A 23,973-nucleotide genomic window follows, 5' to 3' on the forward strand; every position below is an offset into this window, starting at 1 on the left:
CAGAGACACAGAATGAGAGGGCCCATGTGGCAACAGAGGCAGAGACCGGGATGATGAACCTACAAGCCAAGGACACCAAAGACTGTTGGCAAACCACTAGAATGTAGTAGAGGCAAGGAAGGATCCTACCGGTTTCAGAGGGAGCATAGCGCTGCTGACAACTTGATTTCATACTTCTAGCCTCCAAAACTGTGAGAGAATAAATTTCTGTGGTTTTGGGCCACCCAGTTTGTGGTACTTTGTGGCAGCGTGCCGAGAATACAAATACATCTAGTAATTCGTCAGACACCTCTTACCAGACAAATAGTAAGTACGCAAGAGTGTACTGCTCACTGAGCAGCTGCCCCATCAGACTCGGCAGACACATAGAGGGGCTTGACATTCAACCCCGCCCAGGCCCATCACACCAGCTGAAGGAGACTCCCAAGACTAAGCAATGGGTTCCAGATATGTAAGGAATATTTACGTACACCAGCAGGTGGTAAACATGCACATTAAGGCAGACCAGACTGATCTCAACAGGGAACTCAATCAGGAATGAAAAAGAAACATATACCCTCATTAGAGGGGCCAGATGGTCCTGGTCTCACCCACAGATACGAATGAAAGCGAAGTTATACATCCACTGCATCAAGTACTCAGCTGGGTAGATGGAAAGAAAAGCATCTGAGCATGAAGGCACTTATTTTTTAACAGTCGGAACTCCTGGAGTCCTATGTTGCTCAAAGTGCATTTTCATCTTTGGTTCTTTATATGTTATTTTTAGCAATGTTCTAAGTTTACCTATTGACTACTACTGATTAAGGTCAAGAGTATCTCCCGGGGTGTTTGAGGATACAGCAATCCCCTCCAGGCACACAGAAGACACCATGCTCAACCACATCGTCCTCTGTCGGTGGTGCGTGCCTCCCTGCAGCCTCAGCCTCAGGACAGGAGACTACGGGACCCTCAGACCTTCGTCTCTCAGGAAGTTAAAGGAAAACTCAAAGTAGTTATTCAGAAACAAGGCTTGGCTTTTAGTTAAGAGTACATGAAAAAGACTAAAGAGAACAGCAGAGGTTGTGTGAAAATGTTTTTCAAGAAGGGGGACAGAGGCTGTGCAAATCTGAAAGCAGATGAGAGTTTGAAGATGTCGGAAAAAGAAAGGTAACTAATGGTCAAGACCCCTGCGGCAGCAGGCGCAACCCTAGTTTTTGGAGAAAGAGATTACCTCTCAAGGTAGTGAATAAGGGGGCTGTGGTGATAACTTCAGAGACAATACAGTGAGTGGAGTGAGGGAGAGCCCAGGCGCTCAGCCAGACAGCCCAGGTTCTTATCTTTGGGCAAATTATTGAACCACTCTGGGTTTTAGCTTCTTCATCTATAAAATAGGCATAATAATAGCACCTACCTCATTTGAGTTTCGAGTGTTTGATGAATTAATACAACTTAAATGCTTAGGACAGTTCACCGCGTAATAAGTCCTCAATATGCTTAGCTACTACTATTATTGTTGTTGTTCTTTAGAGCAGCAGTATCTGGCACCAAAGGACCTTTTTCTTTCTTTTTTTTTAAAGACAATTTTTTTTAGAGCAGTTTTAGGTTCACAGCAAAATTGAGAAGAAGGTACAGAGATTTCCCATATACCCCCAGCCAGAAGGACTTCAACAAAAGTTAGATAACATCTAGTGTTCTTCATACAGCGATCCTAGACTTAGCATTACTTTCTGACATTGAGATTAGAAGCTTTGGGGGAATTCCCCAGTTCCACAGGGTCTAAGACATCAAAAAAAGTAAAAGGGGGTCCCTTAAACAACAGAATAATTCAAAGACAAATGAAAGACCTTGAGATTCTAAGATTCTGCTTCAAATCTGGAGCAACTTCCATCCCCTCTAGAGCGCTAGGTGCTTGTGCTTGAAGGTGTCTGGGCCCAGAATGAACCAAAGCAGAGTGGGTCAGTGGTGGGCTCAGTTGTTTTTTGTTGTGATTTTGAGTTGAGAGCTTGAAATATTCCTCAAAAGCAGAAAAAAAAAAAAATTAATGGGCAGTTGGAAAAGGAGAGAGAGCAGCTGAACAGGAAGAACTGAGAACACTGCCTCCGGCTAATGAAGGGATGCCAGGCAGAGATGCTCCAGGTGATGAGAAGTGCTCACCCCCCCACAAGGAGACTGAGACTCAGAGACACACTAGAGTGACAGCTGAGGACAACTAGTCTCACTAAGGGGCAGACTAACCATCAGCCAAGGCAGGCTGCAGATAGTCCACAAGGATGGAAAGCATTTGGGCAGGAGCTGGTTACGGCAGAGGCAAAGAGATAGGCTTCCTGAGACCAGGAAGCACAGGTCCTCTGGGGAAAGGAAAGGACTGCCAGGACCACGAAAGAGGGAAGGTCAACAAAAGTGTTTAGGGCTGGATGAGAAGGGACCTCCCTTCCTGGAGCCAACCATTAGGGCAAAAGGCAGAGGAAAGGCACTGGCCACAGAAACACAGGCCTTACAATTCAAACCCAGACAGTTGGATGAGGGAGGGCTGGGTGAGCTATTGGAATGGACTGAGATTCTGGCCAATCTAGGCAGGAGTGTGCCCCTAAATGATCTGGTCTATGATTTATTTATATTTGTATGCAGAACAATTCAGAAATGTTTAACTTGCAAAATTCTCTGAGTTCTGTTTGTTTGATTTTGGTTTTACGTTGATTTCCCTCTAAGAGCTCCTGATATGTTTTAACTGCATGTTGGTATCTCCAGGAGACGTACGCACACCCAATGCTGGTTCAAGGCAGTGGAGATACAGTTTCCAAATTCAGAGTCTCCAGGAGGTAGCTGAGGAAGCAGCTGATCTACCCTGCCTTTGCCTTGGGAAACTCATTATAGGCCGCCTAATTTTCTAACAAAAGCAGAAGAACACCAAAAGCTGGATATTCTTTGAAACCTATGAGAAACCTGAGAGGATAAAGGGAAGATAGAAGGTCTGGGATTTAATTTTTCCTCAGTGTCTACTACCGACTTAAAAAGTCAAAATTACAGCAGGCAGAAAGTGAAACTTATATGATTTCCTAGGTTTGCACAGCCGACTAACCAAACAGCGCTCTGAGCTCAATTACTAAAAACCCAGTCAACAGCACACCAGCCACTGAGCCTGTCCATCAAGTGGCGACATATCTCTGGAGCTGATAACAAATGGCCCCATCTCCCACGAAGGCTGTGCTTCCACAGTGTTCTACAAACAGTAGCCAGCAGGTCAATGCTTAACCATTAACTCCAGAAGCCCGAGTCACAGACCCAAACGAAGGGTTGTAAAAATGTGAAATGAACACTGATACTTCTTGGTGGCAGCATATTCAAGGGAAGTCTAACGTTTAACATGCCTTACTTCCTAGTTCTCTTTTTTAAAAATTTATTATTATTTTTTACATCTTTATTGGAGTATAATTGCTTTACAGTGTTGTGTTAGTTTCTGCTGTATAACAAAGTGAAACAGCTATACGTATACATATATCCCCATATCTCCTCCCTCTTGCTTCTCCCTCCCACCCTCCCTATCCCACCCCTCTAGGTGGTCACAAAGCACCGAGCCGATCTCCCTGTGCTATGCGGCTGCTTCCCACTAGCTATCGATTTTACCTTTGGTACTGTATCTATGTCGATGCTACTCTCTCACTTTGTCCCAGCTTACCCTTCCCTGTCAGAACCATTTTTTCTTTTTTTTTTTAGATTCCATATATGTGTTAGCATACGGTATTTGTTTTTCTCTTTCTGACTTACTTCACTCTGTATGACAGACTAGGTCCATCTACTTCACTACAAATAACTCAATTTTGTTTCTTTTTATGGCTGAGTAATATTCCACTGTATATATGTGCCACATCTTCTTTATCCATTCATCTGTCGATGGACACTTAGGTTGCTTCCATGTCCTGGCTATTGTAAATAGAGCTGCAATGAACACTGTGGTACATGTCTCTTTTTGAATTATGGTTTTCTCAGGGTATATGCCCAGTAGTGGGATTGCTGGGTCATATGGTAAGTCTATTTTTAGTTTTTAAAGGGATATCCATACTGCTCTCCCTAGTGGCCGTATCAATTTACATTCCCACCAACAGTGCAAGAAGGTTCCCTTTTCTCAACACCCTCTCCAGCATTTATTGTTTGTAGATTTTCTGATGATGGCCATTCTGACCATTGTGAGGTGATACCTCATTGTAGTTTTGATTTGCATTTCTCTAATGATTAGCGATGAGCATCCTTTCGTGAGTTTGTTTGCAATCTGTATATCTTCTTTGGAGAAATGTCTATTTAGGTCTTCTGCCCATTCTGTTTTTTTTGATATTAAGCTGCATGAGCTGCTTGTATATTTTGGAGATTAATCCTTTGTCAGTTGCTTCGTTTGCAAATATTTTCTCCCATTCTGAGGGTTCTCTTTTTGTCTTGTTTATGGTTTCCTTTGTTGTGCAAAAGCTTTTAAGTTTAATTCAGTCCCATTTGTTTATTTTTGTTTTTATTTCCATTTCTCTAGGAGGTGGGTCAAAAAGGATCTTGCTGTGATTTATGTCAAACAGTGTTCTTCCTATGTTTTCCTCTAAGAGTTTTATAGTGTCTGGCCTTACATTTAGGTCTTTAATCCATTTTGAGCTTATTTTTGTGTACGGTGTTAGGAAGTGTTCTAATTTCATTCTTTTACATGTAGCTGTCCAGTTTTCCCAGCACCACTTATTGAAGAGGCTGTCTTTCCTCCGTTGTATATTCTTGTCTCCTTTACCAAAGATAAGGTGACCATAGGTGCATGCGTTTATCTCTGGGCTTTCTATCCTGTTCCATTGATCTATATTTCTGTTTTTGTGCTAGTACCATATTGTCTTGATTACTGTAGCTTTGTAGTATAGTCTGAAGTCAGGGACTCTGATTCCTCCAGCTCCGTTTTTCTTTCTCAAGATTGCTTTGACTGTTTGGGGTCTTTTGTGTTTCCATACAAAGTGTGAAATTTTTTGTTCTAGTTCTGTGAAAAATGCCATTGGTAGTTTGATAGGGATTGCATTGAGTCTGTAAATTGCTTTGGGTAGTAGAGTCATTTTCACAATGTTGATTCTTCCAATCCAAGAACATGGTATATCTCTCCATCTGTTTGTATCATCTTTAATTTCTTTCATCAGTGTCTTGTAGTTTTCTGCATACAGGTCTTTTTTCTCCTTAGGTAGGTTTATTCCTAGGTATTTTATTCTTTTTGTTGCAATGGCAAATGGGAGTGTTTCCTTAATTTCTCTTTCAGATTTTCCATCATTCTTGTGTAGGAATGGAAGAGATTTCTGTGCATTAATTTTGTATCCTGCTACTTTACCAAATTCATTGATTAGCTCTAGTAGTTTTCTGGTAGCATCTTTACGATTCTCTATGTATAGTATCATGTCATCTGCAAACAGTGACAGTTTTTCTTCTTCTTTTCCACTTTGGATTCCTTTTATTTTTTTCTTTTCTGATTGCTGTGGCTAACACTTCCAAAACTATGCTGAATAACAGTGGTGAGAGTGGGCAACCTTGTCTTGTTCCTGATCTTAGAGGAAACGGTTTCAGTTTTTCACCACTGAGAATGATGTTGGCTGTGGGTTTGTCATATATCCTAGTTCTCTTCTAAATGATGATTTAAAAAATTAAGAAAAATACGGTTCTTTTTCCTGAGCCAAAATTATAAGGTTAATTTTATTCTCAAAGGCATTTCTGTGGCATCTATAAATAGAGAGATTTATGGGAAGGAAGAGCAGATTTGGCAACACCTTTCAATTTCTTAATTTTAGACCTGAGTCTTCAATAAATTATAATTCTCTTTAATGTTGCTTGTTTAACCTTGTTATCTCAGTACCCAAAGGGAATGATATCCTCATCAACAGATCCAGTCTATGCTGTCCAAATTCATTAGTGTTTTAGAGAAATGCCAAAGTAAACACACCCAAGAGCACTGACTCCACATGAATGCAGGTGAGAAGTCAGCTTATCCACCAAACCTCCTTAAATCAGTGGGTTCAAATGCCACTTCTGAAGAAAGCGGGGCGGGTGTGTGTGTGTGTGGAGGCCTAGTTTTAAAGACAAGTCTGAACATTGCCTGTGGTTATTTGAAATTAAGTTGGTACCTTTTTTTTTTTTTTGGAAACTGCTAAAAATTAAAGAGGGAATGGCAATATCACTTTTAGAGTGATTTAATAAAAGGAGTCCTATCTAGGTCAACTGTATAGTTAAAGCTGTTTTTATTTAGAAGGAGTCAACTTAAATAGAAATGGACTCAAATTATGGAAACACATTGCTTTTAGGAGGCAGAAGCTTCAGGCTAAAGGTAGAATAAAGCCTAGGAAAAGATAACGGGGTTAAACATATATCCTTCTTAGTTATTTTATCTTTGGCAATCTGGCAGATTTCAGAGACAGGCATCATTCTAGAGTAAGAACAAAAGGCGGGGGAAAGATACTGGAAGATGAAAAAACGTGAGTAGTAATAATGCCTGAAGACCATCGTGAGAACTGTGACTTGGAGGGTACCTAGAAGAGAGTACAGCACGGGGAGGACGATGATGGCTGCTACCATGTATAGGATGCTCGCCCTTTGCCAGCCTCTGTGCTTGTATAAAATTTGCACAAATTTATTCAACCTTCACAACAATAGGGCTTAGTAGTATCCCCATTTCATGGAGGAGAAAACAAGCTTAGGCGTGGTTAACTTGTCTAAGACACACAGTCCAGATGTCTCTGACTTCTTGCCGCCACGCTGCACGGCCTCTGGGTCCCACTTAGCTAATGAGGTGGCTCGCACACTGGAGCTGCCCCTTCTGCAATGGGGAGCACATGGTGCCGTGGGAAAGCGCTAGATCAGAGGCCACTAGATCTCAGTCCCCGATGGGGGCTCTAACATGCCCACCTGGCCTGAAATGTGGCACGAAACATGTGGGTGCTGAGCTCCTCACCTGACAGTGCCGCTGAAGAGCACCGGCTCTTGGGGAATGATGGAGAGTTTGCTCCGGAGGTCAGCAAGGCCGATATCACTGATTCTCACTCCGTCGATCTTGATACAGCCTCCAGATAACTCCACCAGACGGAAGAGGGCCATGCCCAGAGAGGACTTCCCTGATGAGTCAGAAGACGGGCAGAAAAGTCATTCAATTAGCAAATTCTGTGAAGACAAAACTGCTTTATTCTCAGGGCAACCTCATCTATTTTTCTATTTCTGTTCAATCATTATTTCAACTGATTAACTCAGGTAATGTATAAAATGATAGCCAGAAACAAAAAAAACCAAAACCAATGAACTTTCCTGGGACTTCCCTGGCAGTCCAGTGGTTAAGAATCCACGCTTCCACTGCAGGGGGCACGGGTTTGATCCCTGGTTGGGGAACTAAGATCCCACATGCTGCATGGTGCAGCCAAAGAAAACCCCCAAAAAACAATTAACTTTCCTGAGCTACCAAGCATACACATTTACATCATCACACAGCTCCAGCCTAAGAAGGAGTGGGAGGGACCGTTATACTCTCATGAGAGTAAAATGGAGAAACTCCTCCTTTTCACCTTAGGAACAGGTACACAGGGTTAATGCTTCTCAGGCAAAGTGAGAACAGACAGCAAGGAGCTAGTGGCAAGTCAGAGGACAAGCTGTTTTCTCTCTCTTCTGTCCCCTTATCTTAGCTGAGAGAGAAACAAGACAAGGACTTGCATCACTGTGGCAGCTGGGAAATGGAAGAAGTTCCCGGCTAAACACACAAGGGAAGGTGGTTTGGGCTTGAGAAAATGAGTGGCTATAGATTCTCTACCACAACAGGAAAATGCGGTAGAAAAGCAGATTTTGGGGATAAAATAGTGAGTTCAGTATCATAGTGATAAGCAGAACAGCTTTGCTTAATTGACTCTTTTTTTTGGCTACATTGGGTCTTCGTTCCTGCGTGCAGGCTTTCTCTAGTTGCGGCGAGCAGGGGCTACTCTTCGTTGCGGTGCGTGGGCTTCTCATTGTGGTGGCTTCTCTTGTTGTGGAGCATGGGCTCTAGGTGCAAGAGCTTCAGTAGTTGCAGCACGCGGGCTCAGTAGTTGCGGCACTTGGGCCCTAGAGTGGGTGGGCTTCAGTAGTTGTGGCGTGCAGGTTTTAGGGCACATGGGCTTCAGTAGTTGTGGCACGTGGGCTTCAGTAGTTGTGGCGCATGGGATCAGTAGTTGTGGCATGAGGGCCTAGTTGCTCCACAGCATGTGGGATCTTCCTGGACCAGGAATCGAACCCATGTCCCCCTGCATTGGCAGGTGGATTCTTAACCACTGCGCCACCAGAGAAGTCCCTTAATTGACACTTCATTTAAAAAATGATACAAGTAATTCAAGCAGATTTAACATCAATCTCCCATAATCTCATACTGCTTTTTTATTTTTTTGGACACATTTACTTTTAGTTTTTTCCTCAGAGTTGAGATCATACCAGAGAAATAATATTGTAACTGCTTTTCCCTCTTAACATTACCTAGCAAGCACTCAATCATATCATTACCTTTTCAAGACAAAGTTTTAGTGGCTGCAACAAATTCCATCATGTGGCTGTACTCTTACTTATTTAATCAGTCCTCTAACGATGCACATGTAGTTTATTTAAAACTTACTATACTAATGCTATGGCAACCTGGTCAGTGCTCAAACTGCTCCTATCTCAGACGATTTCCTTGAAACGGATTCTCAGAATGGAAACTACTTTGTCAAAAAGATATAAATATTTTAAAAGCTCAGTGTTCTACCCCACCAAAAAGAAAAGGTTTGACATAGTCCTATCTATCTACCATTCTGCAAGTCAGAATGTAGATAGTTAGATGTAGAACCACAGGTTTTTATCTGTTAGAGCAGTTTTCCCAGTTCTTGACCCTCCTCCCCTCCTCTGGCTCCATGTTCTGAAAGACCTCTCATGGCAGCCTTGTGACTGTCTATTCAGAGGTCAGCGAGGGCACAAATACCTGCCTCACCCCAATGTTTGCAGCCACAGTCCTGCTGTTGAGATTTGACCCCCGTCAAACAACCTGTGGGAACCCAGAACGTCCATCTCCCTAAGGCAGGAGTCCTCAGGTCCATCTACCAGAAACGAGTTGGGAAACCTGAGTCCATGTAGCGGGACAGTTCTTGATGAGGCCTGTCTTCCTGGAACTGGCTTTTTCAGGACTGGAGGATCTGGTTAGGGGCCCCTCCCAGGTAGAAGGGAGGAGGTGGAGGCCCTCCCCAGTGCCGTAGCAGTGGTTCAAGATTTAAGCTGAGGAAGGAATGGCGCTCAAATAAACAGGTTAAGTTGTTCCACTTTAACAAAAGATCTGAGACTAGACTACCTTTGTACTGATGGAACGTGCTGGTAAAAAAGGCAATGAGGTCCTCACAGTGGTTACAACCATGGTAGAGAGCCAGGGCCTATGACATAGTCTCAGAAGAAGCTTATTAGGATTACAGTTTAGACTTTGTAAGTCGGGCTATTTATAATTATTTTATTTTTGTTTATGTCTCATCTGTCACCACTCATGGTTTAATAAAGTCCTGGTGAAAATTTCGGTCTGTCTTACCTGTGTTAAAGGGAAATCACAGGAAGGGAGGTCAGTCAGAACTTTCAGGGGAGCAGTGCACCCCTGGGGGCCAATGTAGCAGAGGGAATTCGAGGGAGAAAGGAAAGTAAGAGCCGTAGGGACATTCACCCTCCTTGGATGGGCATTCTCTTTCCAATGCACAAGCCTAGAGGCAGTATCTTGTTTTGACATGCAATAATTCCTTCAAAGAGGAAGCAGCTTTTTCTTTTCTGCTTAGCAGGTTCTTTAAAGTAAATTGTCTCAAGAAGACTTTTTTTTAATGGCAAGAAAAAAAAAGCTAAAAGAGTTTTGATGCCAAGGAAGCATGGAACTCAGAAAGCTAATGAGAAGTGACTCAGAGAGACCTCTTACACAAGGGTAAACAGGTTAATGAAAAAAGACGAGACTCAATCTTGAAATGTCATTCAGGAAGGAAAGAGGGAAAGAAACACATTATTCAAGTCTTGACTCTAGAAATCTAAGGGGCATATAGTAACACATTTCTAAGAATAAGAGTGAAATTAAATGCCTAAAATGAAGGCCTAGTCTCTATTTGCAACTGATGTCAGATCAAGAAAATAATTTGTCTTCAAAGGAACATAGGTTCCTCACTTAGAATGATGCTGGCTTCTGATAAATATGAGGCTATACAGGTAACACATCACAAAGACCTTAAATTTTTTGTATACTTTGACTTCACAGAAATAAGGATGTTCACTGCAGTGCTATTCATAATAGTGAAAAATTGACAACAACCTCAATGCCCTTCAATTGGAGCAGGGTTAATATAAATGATGGTACATCCATAAAATAGAATTTTATATAATGCTGCATAAAAATCATGTCATAGAATATTAACTGACATGGAAAATGTTTGGTAATTTTAAAAGCAGGCCATGAAACAGTGTGTATAAAAGGACCTCATTTTTGTAAACACATTTGTTGATAGAAAAAGCCTAACAAGATATCCACCAAAATGTCAGCAGTAATTATCTCTGGGTAATGGAGCTATGGGAGCCTTTCCCCTTTTGTACTTTGCTATATGTTCCAAGTGTTCTGCACTGAGAATGTATACTTTTATGATTAGAAAAAGCATTAAATGTTATGAAAGCAGCGTTGAAAATAAGCCTAGAAAAGTGGTTTCAGAGACCGAGACACTAACTGCTCATCTAACAGGAATCTGATATGAAGGGATGAGACTGGTATTCAATAAACGGGAAATCATGGGCCCCAGACTTGATTCTGGTAGGTTCAAATGTTTCTCCAGAGAGGACATCCTTACCCGATCCTGTCCGTCCCACGATGCCAATCTTCTCCTTAGGTTTGATGGTGAAGGACACTTTCTTCAAGACCAGGGGGAGATTTTCTTGGTACCTCATCTCTGCATTCTCAAAGGTGACCTCTCCTTCCTGTGGCCAGTCAGAGGAGGGAGACTTGTTCTTAATTCTGGCAGGTGCTTCCAAGGAAAGAGTCTGGGGAGACAGAAGTGGCTGGTTTAGACTGACTATAGATTCTGGGGGAGCTGCAAGGCCTTGTCACAGAGAAGTAGAACCAGGACACCCAAAGCAACCACACAGAGAAAGCTGCCGCTCTGTTCCCTCGCTGTGAAAGAGACCCCTGGCAGTGAATGCTCATCACCAGTAAACTAGACAGAGACAAAGTACAGTGGTCTCTACACTTAGCAGTTTACAACGGCTACTAAGCAGCAGCTCGGGAAGGGCAGTGGCTTTCAAACTGCCTTCTGTCATAAGGAATTCTTCCCCAAAACCTCCTTGGAGGGACTCCCCTGGTGGTGCAGTGGTTAAGAATCCGCCTGCCAATGCAGGGGACACGGGTTCGAGCCCTGGTCCGGGAAGATCCTACATGCCGTGGAGCAACTAAGCCCGTGCGCCACAACTACTGAGCCCGTGCACCACAACTACTGAAGCCCAACTGCCTAGAGCCCGTGCTCCGCAATAAGAGAAGCCACTGCAATGAGAAGCCTGCACACGGCAATGAAGAGGAGCCCCCGCTCGACTCAACTAGAGAAAGCTGCACAGCAACAAAGATCCAATGCAGCCAAAAAAACCAAAAAACACTTCCTTGGAGACCAATGTGAGGCATGAAGCCTTCCATCCCTCTTCAAGCACAGCAGTTTTTATTGGAATTTTTTGAAAATATTCCCCTTGAAACAGGGTTTCATCATTTGAAAACCACTGGGCTGAACCCAAAGGAGGGAAAGTACATTTATGGAACATTAATGAGACCCTGGCATCCTGCCTTCTCAGTCAGTCCAGGAGAGACAGACTCTACTCCAAACTCCACCACTAATAGCTGCGTGACTCAGACATATCACTTCTTCACTCTTCGTCTTAGTTTCTCATCTGCAAATTGTGGGGAATAGATTAGATGATTTTGGAAATCCATTCTAGCTTTAATATGCTGTGTTTAATACAACCATTGGATAATTTTTGTCATCAACAGTCACACTTCACGATGCTTTAAAACTCTCTGGTGACTAGTCATGGAGCTTATAGCCTCATAGAGAAGCAATGGCCAAAGACTGCAGTGTTCTGGCAGGCGGGGGTGGAGACTGAAGTCTAAAACTCCGTGTTGGGACAGGCATCCAGGTTGGGGACTGGCAGTGGGGATCCAGTCCTCAGGAATATGACTGGTTTGTGCAGAGTATACTCTGTACCACGGCTGGCCATCACCCTGACCTTTCCAGCAAGAGACTCACACCAATAGTGATATTAAATCAAACACTACACACCCACATGTACACCCACAAATTGTCCACAGACCAGAGCACTGGGCCAAGAGACTCATGTATAAACATGAAGAATAGCCTTTAGCAAATTTATCAGATAGCCATCCGCCATTCTTTCTGATAACAATCATTTATGAGTTTAAGAAATATCCTACGACTGATGAGGTTCATTGACAAAATAAATGAGCAGGGCATGTCTCTACTAGAAAATGCAGTTTACATAATATACTTGTTCTCAGTGAAAGGCTAGTTTTTTAAAACTATGTTTGTAAGTCAACGTTCTAGTTGGAGCTTGGAATGTATTCATTATCTGTAAATAACGATATAAATGCTAATAAAGTCTCTGGGCTGTTCACAAAATAGGTAACTCCTGAGAAATAGATTAAATTGAGAATCCTAACTACTCAGGACTCTGCTTCTCTCTACAGACAACTGTTTTCGAGTTCCAACTATGACACCAGCAAGACACTGCCCCATGGCAGGGCTGCAAGGGTTACTGGGGAAAGGTGGGAAGAGCTAGATCATCTCAGTACCAACTCATTAACTGGTTTCTGAACTGTGAATGCAGTTTAGAATTAGCTACGGAGCTTTTAAAACGTCAGAAGTCTGGGTCCTATCCCAGACCTATTGCATCAGAATCTTCAGAGATGAGGCCCATGTTAGTCTTTGCCTCAAGCTCCATATGGGATTCTGATGGCCTTCCCTGGTTAAGAACAAGTAAACTAGACTAAGACTTGAAATAATACATGGTTTTAAATAGTGTAAGGAAAATGTTACATTAGTCAGCTTAACTGAATTAATGAGATTAGTAATACTTTGGGGACTGCCCTGGTGGTCCAGTGGGTAAGACTCCATGCTCCCAATGAGGGGGCCCAGGGTTTGATCCCTGGTCAGGGAACTAGATCCCACATGCACGCCGCAACTAAGAAGTCCGCATGCCACAACTAAGAAGGCTGCACACCGCAACTAAGACCCGGTGCAGCCAAAATAAATAAATAAATAAATAAAAGGAATGCTTTGGAAATTAGCTGATGAACATAGGTTCTCAATCAGGCACAATTCACAAATATATTTAGAAAATCTTAAGATATTCTCTTCTCCACTCCACACATGCTGGAGAGACCGCTGCCTCTCCTGTGGGACAAGATAAGGCAGAGAAAACAAGCATCCTCCTGGGACATTCACTCGAGGCTGTGAAAGGGTAAATCTGCTCCATGAAAAGTCAGATTGTAGCAAAAGGCCTGTAGCAGCCTGACCTTGATGTAGTGGTTGATCCTCTCAACTGAGGTGAAGCGAGCTTCTGTCTCAGATGCCAGTCTGACAGTAAACTGGAACAGTCCTGTTAACTGACAACGGAAGACAAGAATCCAAGAGAGAATTTACTATTAATACACACCAGGCCAACGCCAGAAAACCTCCTTCATCTAAGGGATCACAACTCAAGTTACAAGAACTAACTGGGCACATGCAGCAGCTGATTTTAGGGACCGAATCATTCTCTAAATATTTAAGACAATGCCTAATAGCACCCAATCAACTGCAATTCTCAGTGAATGCAGGTGGCGTTCTGGTACTGCTGGCACTAACTTTCCTGTATCTGAGGGCTTTCCGCCCGTCTTTACATTTCCAGTAATTCAACTGTAGCTGAATAACTGCTGTGCTTCATACTTGCATCTACACCTGATGTAGTAGTCACAACAAATGGAGATTATATCAAGCTCTGCGCAGCAGTGAGAATGCTTCCAGCAAGGTCAAATAAGAGAAATGAGGCTGGGCCAAAACCGAATGCAGAGCCCCTGTGTGCCTCAGACTGAGGACTCTGAAACACAGCATATATAAAACACAGATTCTCCCCCCACCTCTAATAATCAAGGAAGTCTGCATAACGTGGACAAATATCTTTGGGTATCTGTGAAGATACGTATCTCTTCTTAGGTTTCTTCTGGCTACTTATTTTTATCTTTCCAATATAGAAAAATGTCAAACGTATACAAGAATAGAGAGGAGAGTATAATGAACTCCCATGTATCAAACATCTAACTTAAAAAATTATCAACTTACAGCCAATATTGTTTCATCTATACCACCCCATCCTTCCGTATTATCTGGAATCAAATCCCATATAGGCTATCATTTCACCCATAAATATTTCAGCTTATATCTCTCTAAAATATAAAGACTCCTTAAAAACAACCATTGTCACATCTTAAAAAGTTAGTAACAATTCTTTAACATCTTCAAATATCTAGTCAGTGCTCAAGTTCCCAATTGTTCTTTGATCTATTTGAAGACCTTCAACCATTCCTAGGAGCCAGAAGGGTTTACATATGTAACAGTATTGGGAAAATCAGGGGCCTGAAAATAAAACACACAGAAGAAATGTATTGATATATATTTCTTAGAAGACTAGGAAGAGGCCAGAGATGAAAGGGTAGTGAAGACAGAAACCTACAATATTGAAACCATTTTCAAAATCATATTTATTTAAGAAAAAAATAGCACCTATTTCATAGACAAATGCAACAGAGTTAAATCCCTTTATTCCTATACAGTCAACCTTCAGTATCCATGAGGGATTGGTTCCAGGACTCCCGCCAATAAAAAAAATCCACGGACACTCAAGTCCCTTATATAAAATGGCATAGTATCTGCACATAAACTATACACATCCTCCTGTATCCTTTAAGTCATCTCTAGATTACTTATTATACCTAATACAATGTAAATACTATGTAAATAGTTATAAATACAATGTAGAAAATAGTTGGGCAAAAATAAATAGTTGCCCACCTACAGTAAATTCAGTTTTGCTTTATGGAACTTTCCAGAAATTTCTCCCCCCAAATACTTTTGATCTGCAATTAGTTGAATCTATGGATGTGGAACAGGTGGATGTGGAGGGCTGACTGTATACCAGTCCAGAGTGTTACTGCCAAAGCAGACGGGGAAAAGCTCTAGGAGTCGGAAGTAAAACAATGGCTTAGGGTAGAGCCCCCTACCAGCTCTCTCCTAGGCCAACATACGAGCAAGAGGACGCCCCCATCCCAGAGACTAACCTGGACAGCATAGGAGATGGCAAGCCCCGCGTAGGCCGGGGGAATCTGCCCATGCATGAGAACAATCATCAGCCCGGTGGTGGTGATCAGGGCAATGCTGATCAGGTCTAGCCGCACTGCCAGCCACCGCATCGCACACGTGAACAAGAAGAAGGGTCTCTGGTTGTTATCCAGTAGCTCCTGGTACCTGTGAGGAAGACAGAACACCTAATAGGCAAATAAAGTACCACACAACCCTGGGCATGGAGGATGCCAAAGCTCTGGTGAGTGCTGGGTGGAGGGCTAATACTGAAGTACTACTGTTTGTAACCAGGAGTGTGAGATGGAAACTTAAGGAGTGCAGAGTATTCCAGGCTCCACAGACAGGAGGACACGAGGGTTTTCTAGTTTTACCCTTTCAAAGAAACGTGTTAAAGATGCTAGGGAAAGATACCTACTTCTAAAGCATAGGGAAAGCAGGAGGGAAGGAGACCAAATAAAGAGGCTGCTTAAGCTTTATTTGATTTTATTTTTTTTTGCGGTACGCGGGCCTCTCACTGTTGTGGCCTCTCCCGTTGCGGAGCACAGGCTCCGGACGCGCAGGCTCAGCGGCCATGGCTCACGGGCCTAGCCGCTCCACAGCATGTGGGATCCTCCCAGACCGGGGCACGAACCCGTGTCCCCTGCATCGGCAGGCGGACTCTCAACCACTGCGCCACCAGGGAAGCCCTGCTTAAGCTTTAGAAAAATGTTTTAGGTCAGGGGTCATTTCCTCAAAGAAAGAGAAGTTACAAAGGTAAACTGCAGAAATGGCACAAGACCAGAAAAAAAGAAAACCTTGGACCGAAAGTGGAAATTGCCTGCTGACACACTTGTTTCCCAAGGCCATGGAGCAAAGAACCAGGAGCAGTGATTTAAACCAGAGCAAAAAGACCTAGACAATCTGTCACTGCAGGAGCAACACACCACTGTCACCAGGGGGCTTAGAGAGTAGATCACGCCCCACCTGAAAGTCTGGCACCTACACACAATTAGAACTCCAGAGTGGGAGATCTGGGTGGGCAAATGTGCTTTGCTTTAAAAAAAATCACTACCCTCCTTACAATAAGATATGTGCACTTTAGAGAAAATTAAGAAAATGCAATAAAAGAGGAAACTGTAAAATTCCAGTACTCTCACCACTCAGCTAAAACCAGAGTTAATATTCTGCTGCATTTACTCCCAGCATTTTTTTCAATGCACTCACACTTCTGTGGGTATGTACATACACACGTACACGGTCAGCATATTTCACTTTTTTCACTTAAAGTTAGGATGCATTTTTCTGAATTGTTTAACTAACCCTTCCTATTTTAGAGTTCCTTTTTAACATTAATTACTTAATTTTGGAATGAATGATATACTCTACAGGACAGAATATTCACAAGGTACAAAAGGTTTTATCCTGAAAAGTTGGTCTTTCTCCTGCCCTCCTCCAACTACTCAGTTCCCCTTTCCAGTGGCAACTATTAGTTTCTTATGTGTCCTTTCAGAGATATTCTAAATGTTACAGATACAGACACATAATTAAAAGGAGCACACAATACCCGCCCATCTGTACCTTGCTCTTTCACTAATATACCTTGGAGATCATTCATTATCAGTACCTAGAGAGCAGTCTCATTCTTTTTAGGGGCCATATCATATTCCACCACATGGGGACAACACAGCTTATTTAACCAGTCCTCTACTGAATGACCTTTAGTCTAATTCAATCTCTTGTTAACACAAATCTCCACAATGACTATATATGTACATAAATTTCTCATACAAACAATATTCAACAGCTAAATAAAATGTCAGTCTAATATCAATGAATGTCTTTTACTGCTCAGAAGATAAAAAAGTAAAAAGAAAAAATAATAATAATAAAAAGCAAAACACTGGGACTTCCCTGGTGAGGTGGTTAACAATCTACCTGTCAATGCAGGGGGCACGGATTCGATCCCTGGTCTGGGAAGATCCCACATGCTGCAGAGCAACTAAGCCCGTGTGCCACAACTAATGAGCCCGCGAGCCACAACTACTGATCCTGCACCCTAGAGCCCGTGAGCCACAACTACTGAGCCTGCATGCCACAACTACTGAAGCCCATGATCCTAGAGACTGTGCTCTGCAACAAGAGAATCCACCGCAACAAGAGAATCCACCACAACAAGAGAAGCCACCGCGGACCTCCCTGGTGACACAGTGGTTAAGAATCCAACTGCTAATGCAGGGGACATGGTTTTGAGCCCTGGTCTGGGAAGATCCCACATGCCGCAGAGCAACTAAGCCCGTGCGCCACAACTGCTGAGCCTGCGCTCTAGAGCCTGTGAGCCACAACTACTGAAGCCTGCGAGCCACAACTACTGAAGCCCACATGCCACAACTACTGAAGCCCGCGTGCCTAGAGCCCGTGCTCTGCAACAATAGAAGCCACCACAATGAGAAGTCTGTGCACTGCAACAAAGAGTAGCCCCCACTCACTGCAACTAGAGAAAGCCTGCACACAGCAACAAAGACCCAGCACAGCCAAAAATAAAATAAATAAAATAAATAAATTTATAAAATAAAAATTAAAAAAATAAAAGTAACCATTCCAAAAACAGCAAAACAAAACAAAACAACAAGAGAAGCCACTGCTATGAGAAGCACGTGCACCACAACAAAGAGTAACCCCCGCTCTCCACAACTAGAGAAAGCCCACGCGCAGCAGAGAAGAACCAATGCAGCCAAAAATAAATAAATAAAATAAATTAATTAAAAAAAAAAAGCAAAACTCCATCAAATATAGCCATTCAGAACTGAAAGCTAGCAGACTCCAAATCTATGTTTTTGTCTTCCCATTTGCTCAGAAGGGAGTTCCACCAAGCAAGTGAATCTTAACCAGAGATCATTAAATTACTAATACTCTTAGTAATGAGCTTTATAATCCGCAATTCTGACCTTGAAAGGCTTCTTAAACTCTCATTAAATGCTGAGATGCTGGCTCCCCATTGAGCCCTCGGGCCCCCATTGAACTAACCTGTGCAGAAATTCCTGCCCTTTGTTGTAGGCATGGATGGTGGCAAGGCCCTGTATGCTGGATGTGATGTGGGAGAGGAAAGGTGACTGCGTGATATTGTCCAGACGCTTCAGCTCTCGGATTAGAACCCTGGAGAGAGAATGTGTTCTGTGTCAGAGGGGTAGACTAGCAACTCTGGCTTCATCCTTTGCCCTGGAAGACATGAAGACTTCCTGTTTACCTGGAGACAATGTGCAGAATTGAAAAGAGGATGATGAGGGGCCCCACTGCCACAAGGAACCACGGGAAAACTCCCGCGATCATTCCAACACAGAAGAACACAAGGATGACGTTCTGGATGAACATCTCAGCCTGGAACGGCAGGCGCACATCGACTGGAGAAACCGTAAAGGAACACGTGTCAGATGCTGGGATCCACAAACCGGGAAAATGGAATTTTAAATTTCCCCCAATTTTTAAAAAACAAAAAGAGGCTCCCTAAAATCCCTAACTGAAAGTTATGATTTTTGCCTTTTAAACAGTCTGATCAAAGAAAAATATGGAAACCTGGTTGCTCTAATTTTTCTTATCCCAAGAGCATTTAAGTGACCTTTCTCCCCTGTGCCTTGTTTTTGGTTCACTATGCTGCCCAACCCCTTTAAACATTTCTTCCACTTTGCAAAGTAATATACGCCTGTTGTAAAATATTTGGAAAATAAATGTGCAAAAAACTTATAAACATAGTCTTTATTCTTACCAATATCAATGAACTGCCGCTAACATTTAAGAAATTTTTCATCATGGAAAATTTTAAACATACACAAAAGTTGAAAGAGTATAGAACCTCCAACAGTTATCAACATTTTCTTCACCGTTTTTTGAACATCTCCTCCCCCTGCCTATTTTCATGCAAATCTGAGACATGTTGATACCACTGATTTTTTTTTCAATCTTTTTTCCATTTGTCTGTGTGTTTAACAGAAATGGGATCATGTCATGCACATGTGTAGCACTGTTCTGTGTATCAGTGATGGTTTTGATCCCTTGTGACCTCTGGCCATGGCTTTACACTGGCCTATCAACATCGGAAACAAACTCCTTCTATGGAGGCAACACAGTACAGTAGATAAAAACATTAGCTCTGGGGTCAAAAAGATCTGGGCTCAATTCCCAGCTTGTTATTTAATAGCTGTGTGATCTTCAGCAAGTTATTTAACCTTTCTAGGCATCAGCTTTTCCGTGTATTCAGTGGATGAAACGATATCCACACCTCATAGGGCTGCTGTGAGGATTAGGATAACGCATGTAGAATATTCAGTACACAGTAAGCCCTCAATAAATGTCAGGCAGCATCACTATCATTATGGGCTACGGGAGTATAGTTGACCCTTGAACAACGTAGGGGTTAGGGACACAGACCCTCTGTACAGTCAAAGGTCCACATAGAACTTACAGTCAGCCCTCCATCTATGTGGTTCCTCATCCGTATTTCCATATCTGCGGATTCAGCCAACCTGTCGTTCAAGGGTCAACTGTATTTAAGTTCTGGTGCTGGCACAGCCCATGAGGCATCCAGCATCCAGCAAACCTGTCAGAGGTTATACGTGTCCAGGAACCTATGCACTACCCACAAGTAAATATGTGTTTTGGACTCTGAGATGCCCCTGTCCAAAGCCTCTATGCTAACTCAGTGCTCTGAACTGGTTTTCAGTTTAAATAAGATCAAATAAGAACTCAGACAAAAGGTGAAAAAGCAGATAGGTCCTTAGCCTGAAGAGTTTGCAATGTGGAGAAAATGCCAAAACTAAAATGTTCCTGACGCAAACATCGACAGCCACCGTGCTCCAGAGCACAACAGAGAGGAGCAGTGAGAAATACCTTCATCCATGTCTTTGGAAAACCTGTTGAGAATCCTCCCAGTGGGGGTAGTGTCAAAAAACTTCATAGGGCTTCGAAGGATCCTTCGGAAGAGCTCGTCGTGGAGCCGGGAGGAGGCTCGCAATGTGCCCTGAGGGGCAGAGCACAGCGTGATCAGAGATCCGGGACTCAGGCAGGCTCAGCTCCCACTCCACAGGGTCGCAACTCCACAGGACATCGATGCCCAAAGCCGGAGAAGGGCGAATGGTCGTGGAGGAGGGAGGTGGCTAATAGGAAAAAGCTGAGGCTCATGGGATGCAGGTCACTTCGGAGAGGCCCATCCTGCTTTAAAGGAGCTCCCCGACTCAGAGTAAACCTGAGGGATGCCAGGCGGAATCCTAACCACGCAGCCTCTGGGGAGAGGAGGAGCAGAGGCCCCCACCGGTGCATACCTTGACAAAGACCACTCCGCGAATGGCTTTCAGGATCAGCATGACTGCCATGGAGAGGGCGTAGATGCTGGCATAGTACTGCATGAGAGGATTGTCCTTCATGCTGCTGCTCACAGACGTCCTGTTTTCCTGAGTCACCGTGGTGTTCTGTTTGGAGGCAAGGGTCTGTGAGGCAAGACTCCCAGGGACTGCCAAGAACCCCGCATCAGGGCCATTCTTGGCTCAAGGGAGGGTACAGGATAAAAACTCTGGGACCTGGTTGAGGCAGACACAAGGCAGACTTTGCCCTGCTCCCTCTCTCTTTTCTTTTTCTTTTTTTTTTGCGGTACGTGGGCTTCTCACTGTTGTGGCCTCTCCCGTTGCAGAGCACAGGCTCCAGACGCGCAGGCTCAGCGGCCATGGCTCACGGGCCCAGCCGCTCCACGGCATGTGGGATCTTCCCGGACCGGGGCACAAACCCGTGTCCCCTGCATCAGCAGGCGGACTCTCAACCACTGTGCCACCAGAGAAGCCCCCTCTCTCTTTTCTAAGGACAACAGCAGGCAGCCTACAGTTTGCTACTGATAAGCTCTATTGCTCCGTGAGTTGGTCAGGGAGCAATTATCTGCTGAGGTTACATTAGAGACTCATCAAGATCTTATCCTGGGTAATCCTTGTTCATTGCTTCTTTTAACTGAAAACTAGAACAGTTTCCCTAAGGAGAGACAGGGACTATGGAGAGATGGCCACTTTATGAGACGTATAATTTTCCCATTAATGAGGAACCTTACCCCACTTCCTTGCTTGATCCAGTAACTCAACCACCAGTTGCTGAAGGCGGTACTGCCCACGTTCAGCATGAAAAGGGACAGAATGACCAAGAATGCCAAGGGGCCCCCAGCAGCCTGGATGTAGACACCATATACTGACCAGGGCACAGAACCCTGCCCCTTCTCTTCCATTTGCACAAGCTGCCCTAGGTAAGGAAAAGAGAAACGTGAACTCAGAAAGGAAAGGCTGCTTTTCAAAACTAAGTCACCTGTAGAACAGCAGAATCAAAGGGAGCCTACAGTTTCACAGAGCTCTAGATGAGAATTATTTCCCCTTCATCAGGAGCATTTATTTATCCATGTAACATTTACTAAGCACCAACTATGAACCAGGCCCAGGATGAGGTCCTGGAGCGGTAACGAAGATTAAGACCAGGTCCCTGCCCTGGAGATCTGGCTCAGATCATCCTTCCACAGTCTAGTAGGATAAACAGGTAAATAAATACATAATTATAATAAAATGTGCGAACTCCAACGCTAGAGCTATTTGCAGGGCAGCATGGGAACATCCAGGAAATGCACATAACCTACTTGCGGGAGCTGTGAGGGGCTTAGCAGGGCGTTTTCCCGGAAGACTTTCTATGCAGTCCATATTTCGTTATTTATTTATTTTTTTGGCCGTGCCACGTGGCTTGTGCGATCTTAGTTCCCTGACCAAGAATTGAACCCAGGGCCTCAGCAGTGGACGCGTCAGGGAATTCCCCATACCATGTCTTGAAAGGTAAGCCAGAGTCGGCCAGATGGGGAAATGATAGGCACAGGTGTGGGGAAACAGCAAATCGGTATACACAGATATCCAATTCAGCGTGGCTGGAACATTCTGTGTGCCTAAGGAGTGGCAGGAGATAAGGCTGATTAAGGAGGCTCTGGTCACGGGATAAAGGCATTTGAACTTTATCCTTCAGACAAGAACTCCTCAAGAGAATGGGCTACAGGGGTGTAGAGATTTGACTCCCTGGCCCTGTTGTGCACTAGATGGGCCTGGGATGGCCAGACCAGCCACCTCAGGCAGCCTCTACCATGCATCCCAGGGGCTCAAAGAAATAGTGGCATTTTTCTGTGTGTGCCAAATCAAGAAAAAGATTAGAAAATGCGGCTTTGACATTGGGAGGCCACTGAAAGGCCTCAAGCAGGAAAGTGAGTTGGCTGGTTTTTAACTAGATCTCTCTGCTGTTCGTGTGGAGGACAGATTTAAAAGGAGGCAGCTGTAACAGTCTGGGTAGATGATGAAGGCCAGAACCAGGGTCATGGCAATGGGGACGGAGTTTCAGGAGGTAAATTCAGTAGGACGGCGTGACTGACTGTGGGAGGAGAGAAAAGATTCCAGGATATTTCCTAGGGGCTCCGTGGGCTGGTCAGGTGATTGATGCTGACAGGAGAATACAGAGAAACATCCCCACAGGAAGCAGCCTCTCCCCTTTATCATATATGATGTGTAATTACCTTGGAACAAGCAACACATGCCTTGAACACTTTGCGATGTGAGTCTCCAGGTTAGTGGCTATGTAAATAAGGACAAATGTCCCCTAAAGACATTCTATTTTTTTTATACTGTCTGTGGCAGGAACTGACAGATGTCTCAGGCTTCTGTGCTGTGTTTGCTTTGTGTGTGAGAGAGTAAGGCATCTCAATTCACACCGGAATTCAAAAGCTCATATGTGGCTAATTGAAAGAAAGACAAGAGGCAGGGAGTGGTAAATCAGGATGGTCACCTCCTAACGCCAAATGCTTTAAGAACAAGGAAATGAAAAAAGCAGTGGCAAACCCAGGAAAGGTCCTGGATTCAACACATCAGGTGAGGAGGTGACACAACAGAAAGAACTTTAAAACAGGACTGCATTTTTATTTATTATTATTCTTATGCTTTGCAAACTGATATGCAGCTTCAAGTTCACAAAAGTGAAAATGCCTAAAGTATTGCATATAGCTTTTCTAACTCCCAAGATTTGTTTCAGTTGATAAGATAAAGGGTTTAAAAAACAGGACCAAGGCCTCTGGATAGGAAAATCAAGTAGGAAAAACCTTGGCTGTAACTCTTCACCACAGCCCTGCTGCAGTCTGCTTGGGACAAGCAGAGGAGTGTATCATTGTAACAGGGGAGGTTCTGAGGATGTAGGCATTCTTAAAGCTGGCATGCCTCTGCATTGGTTGGCATGACTTTTAAAGGACAGAGATGAACCCACGATTCAATTTTTGCTTAGTCAAGATGACTCAGCTATGACTACCTACACCTCACCCCACCCTGCAGAGGAAAAGAGGGCATAGGATTAAAGGACATTCTTGTTGCCTTGCTCGGCTTAAGAAAACACCAAGTGCCTCATGGTCTCCCAACAATCATACAAAAATCTGGTATTCTAGAAATATAAGGCCAGGCGCTCTACAACACACAATGCTATTAAACAGCATGAATTACCACATGGCGTAATTTCTGATAAACTTTTTTTTTTTTTTTTTTTTTTTTTTTTTGCGTTACGCGGGCCTCTCACTGTTGTGTCCTCTCCCGTTGTGGAGCAT

The 23,973-nt window shown here is 43.6% G+C and overlaps 1 protein-coding gene across 8 annotated transcripts in view; it reads right to left on the reverse strand.

The window, feature by feature from the left end:
- ABCC5 (ATP binding cassette subfamily C member 5) overlaps positions 1-23,973 on the reverse strand; it is an 87,283-nt gene that overhangs the window by 8,116 nt on the left and 55,194 nt on the right. For 7 of the 8 annotated variants that reach the window (XM_019946116.3, XM_019946117.3, XM_019946118.3 and 4 more), the window contains 9 exons: positions 21,421-21,605; positions 20,651-20,797; positions 20,220-20,349; positions 18,583-18,736; positions 18,363-18,491; positions 15,338-15,524; positions 13,538-13,627; positions 10,815-11,004; positions 6,926-7,085 (listed from right to left, as the gene is read on the reverse strand). In XM_019946116.3, coding sequence (XP_019801675.1) covers positions 6,926-7,085; positions 10,815-11,004; positions 13,538-13,627; positions 15,338-15,524; positions 18,363-18,491; positions 18,583-18,736; positions 20,220-20,349; positions 20,651-20,797; positions 21,421-21,605 — 1,372 coding nt within the window. The remainder of the gene's footprint in view (positions 1-6,925; positions 7,086-10,814; positions 11,005-13,537; positions 13,628-15,337; positions 15,525-18,362; positions 18,492-18,582; positions 18,737-20,219; positions 20,350-20,650; positions 20,798-21,420; positions 21,606-23,973) is intronic. The other variant, XM_073803938.1, reaches the window with a different exon arrangement.

This window comes from Tursiops truncatus, chromosome 4 (assembly GCF_011762595.2).
Source record: "Tursiops truncatus isolate mTurTru1 chromosome 4, mTurTru1.mat.Y, whole genome shotgun sequence".
NCBI classification, from domain to species: domain Eukaryota; kingdom Metazoa; phylum Chordata; class Mammalia; order Artiodactyla; family Delphinidae; genus Tursiops; species Tursiops truncatus.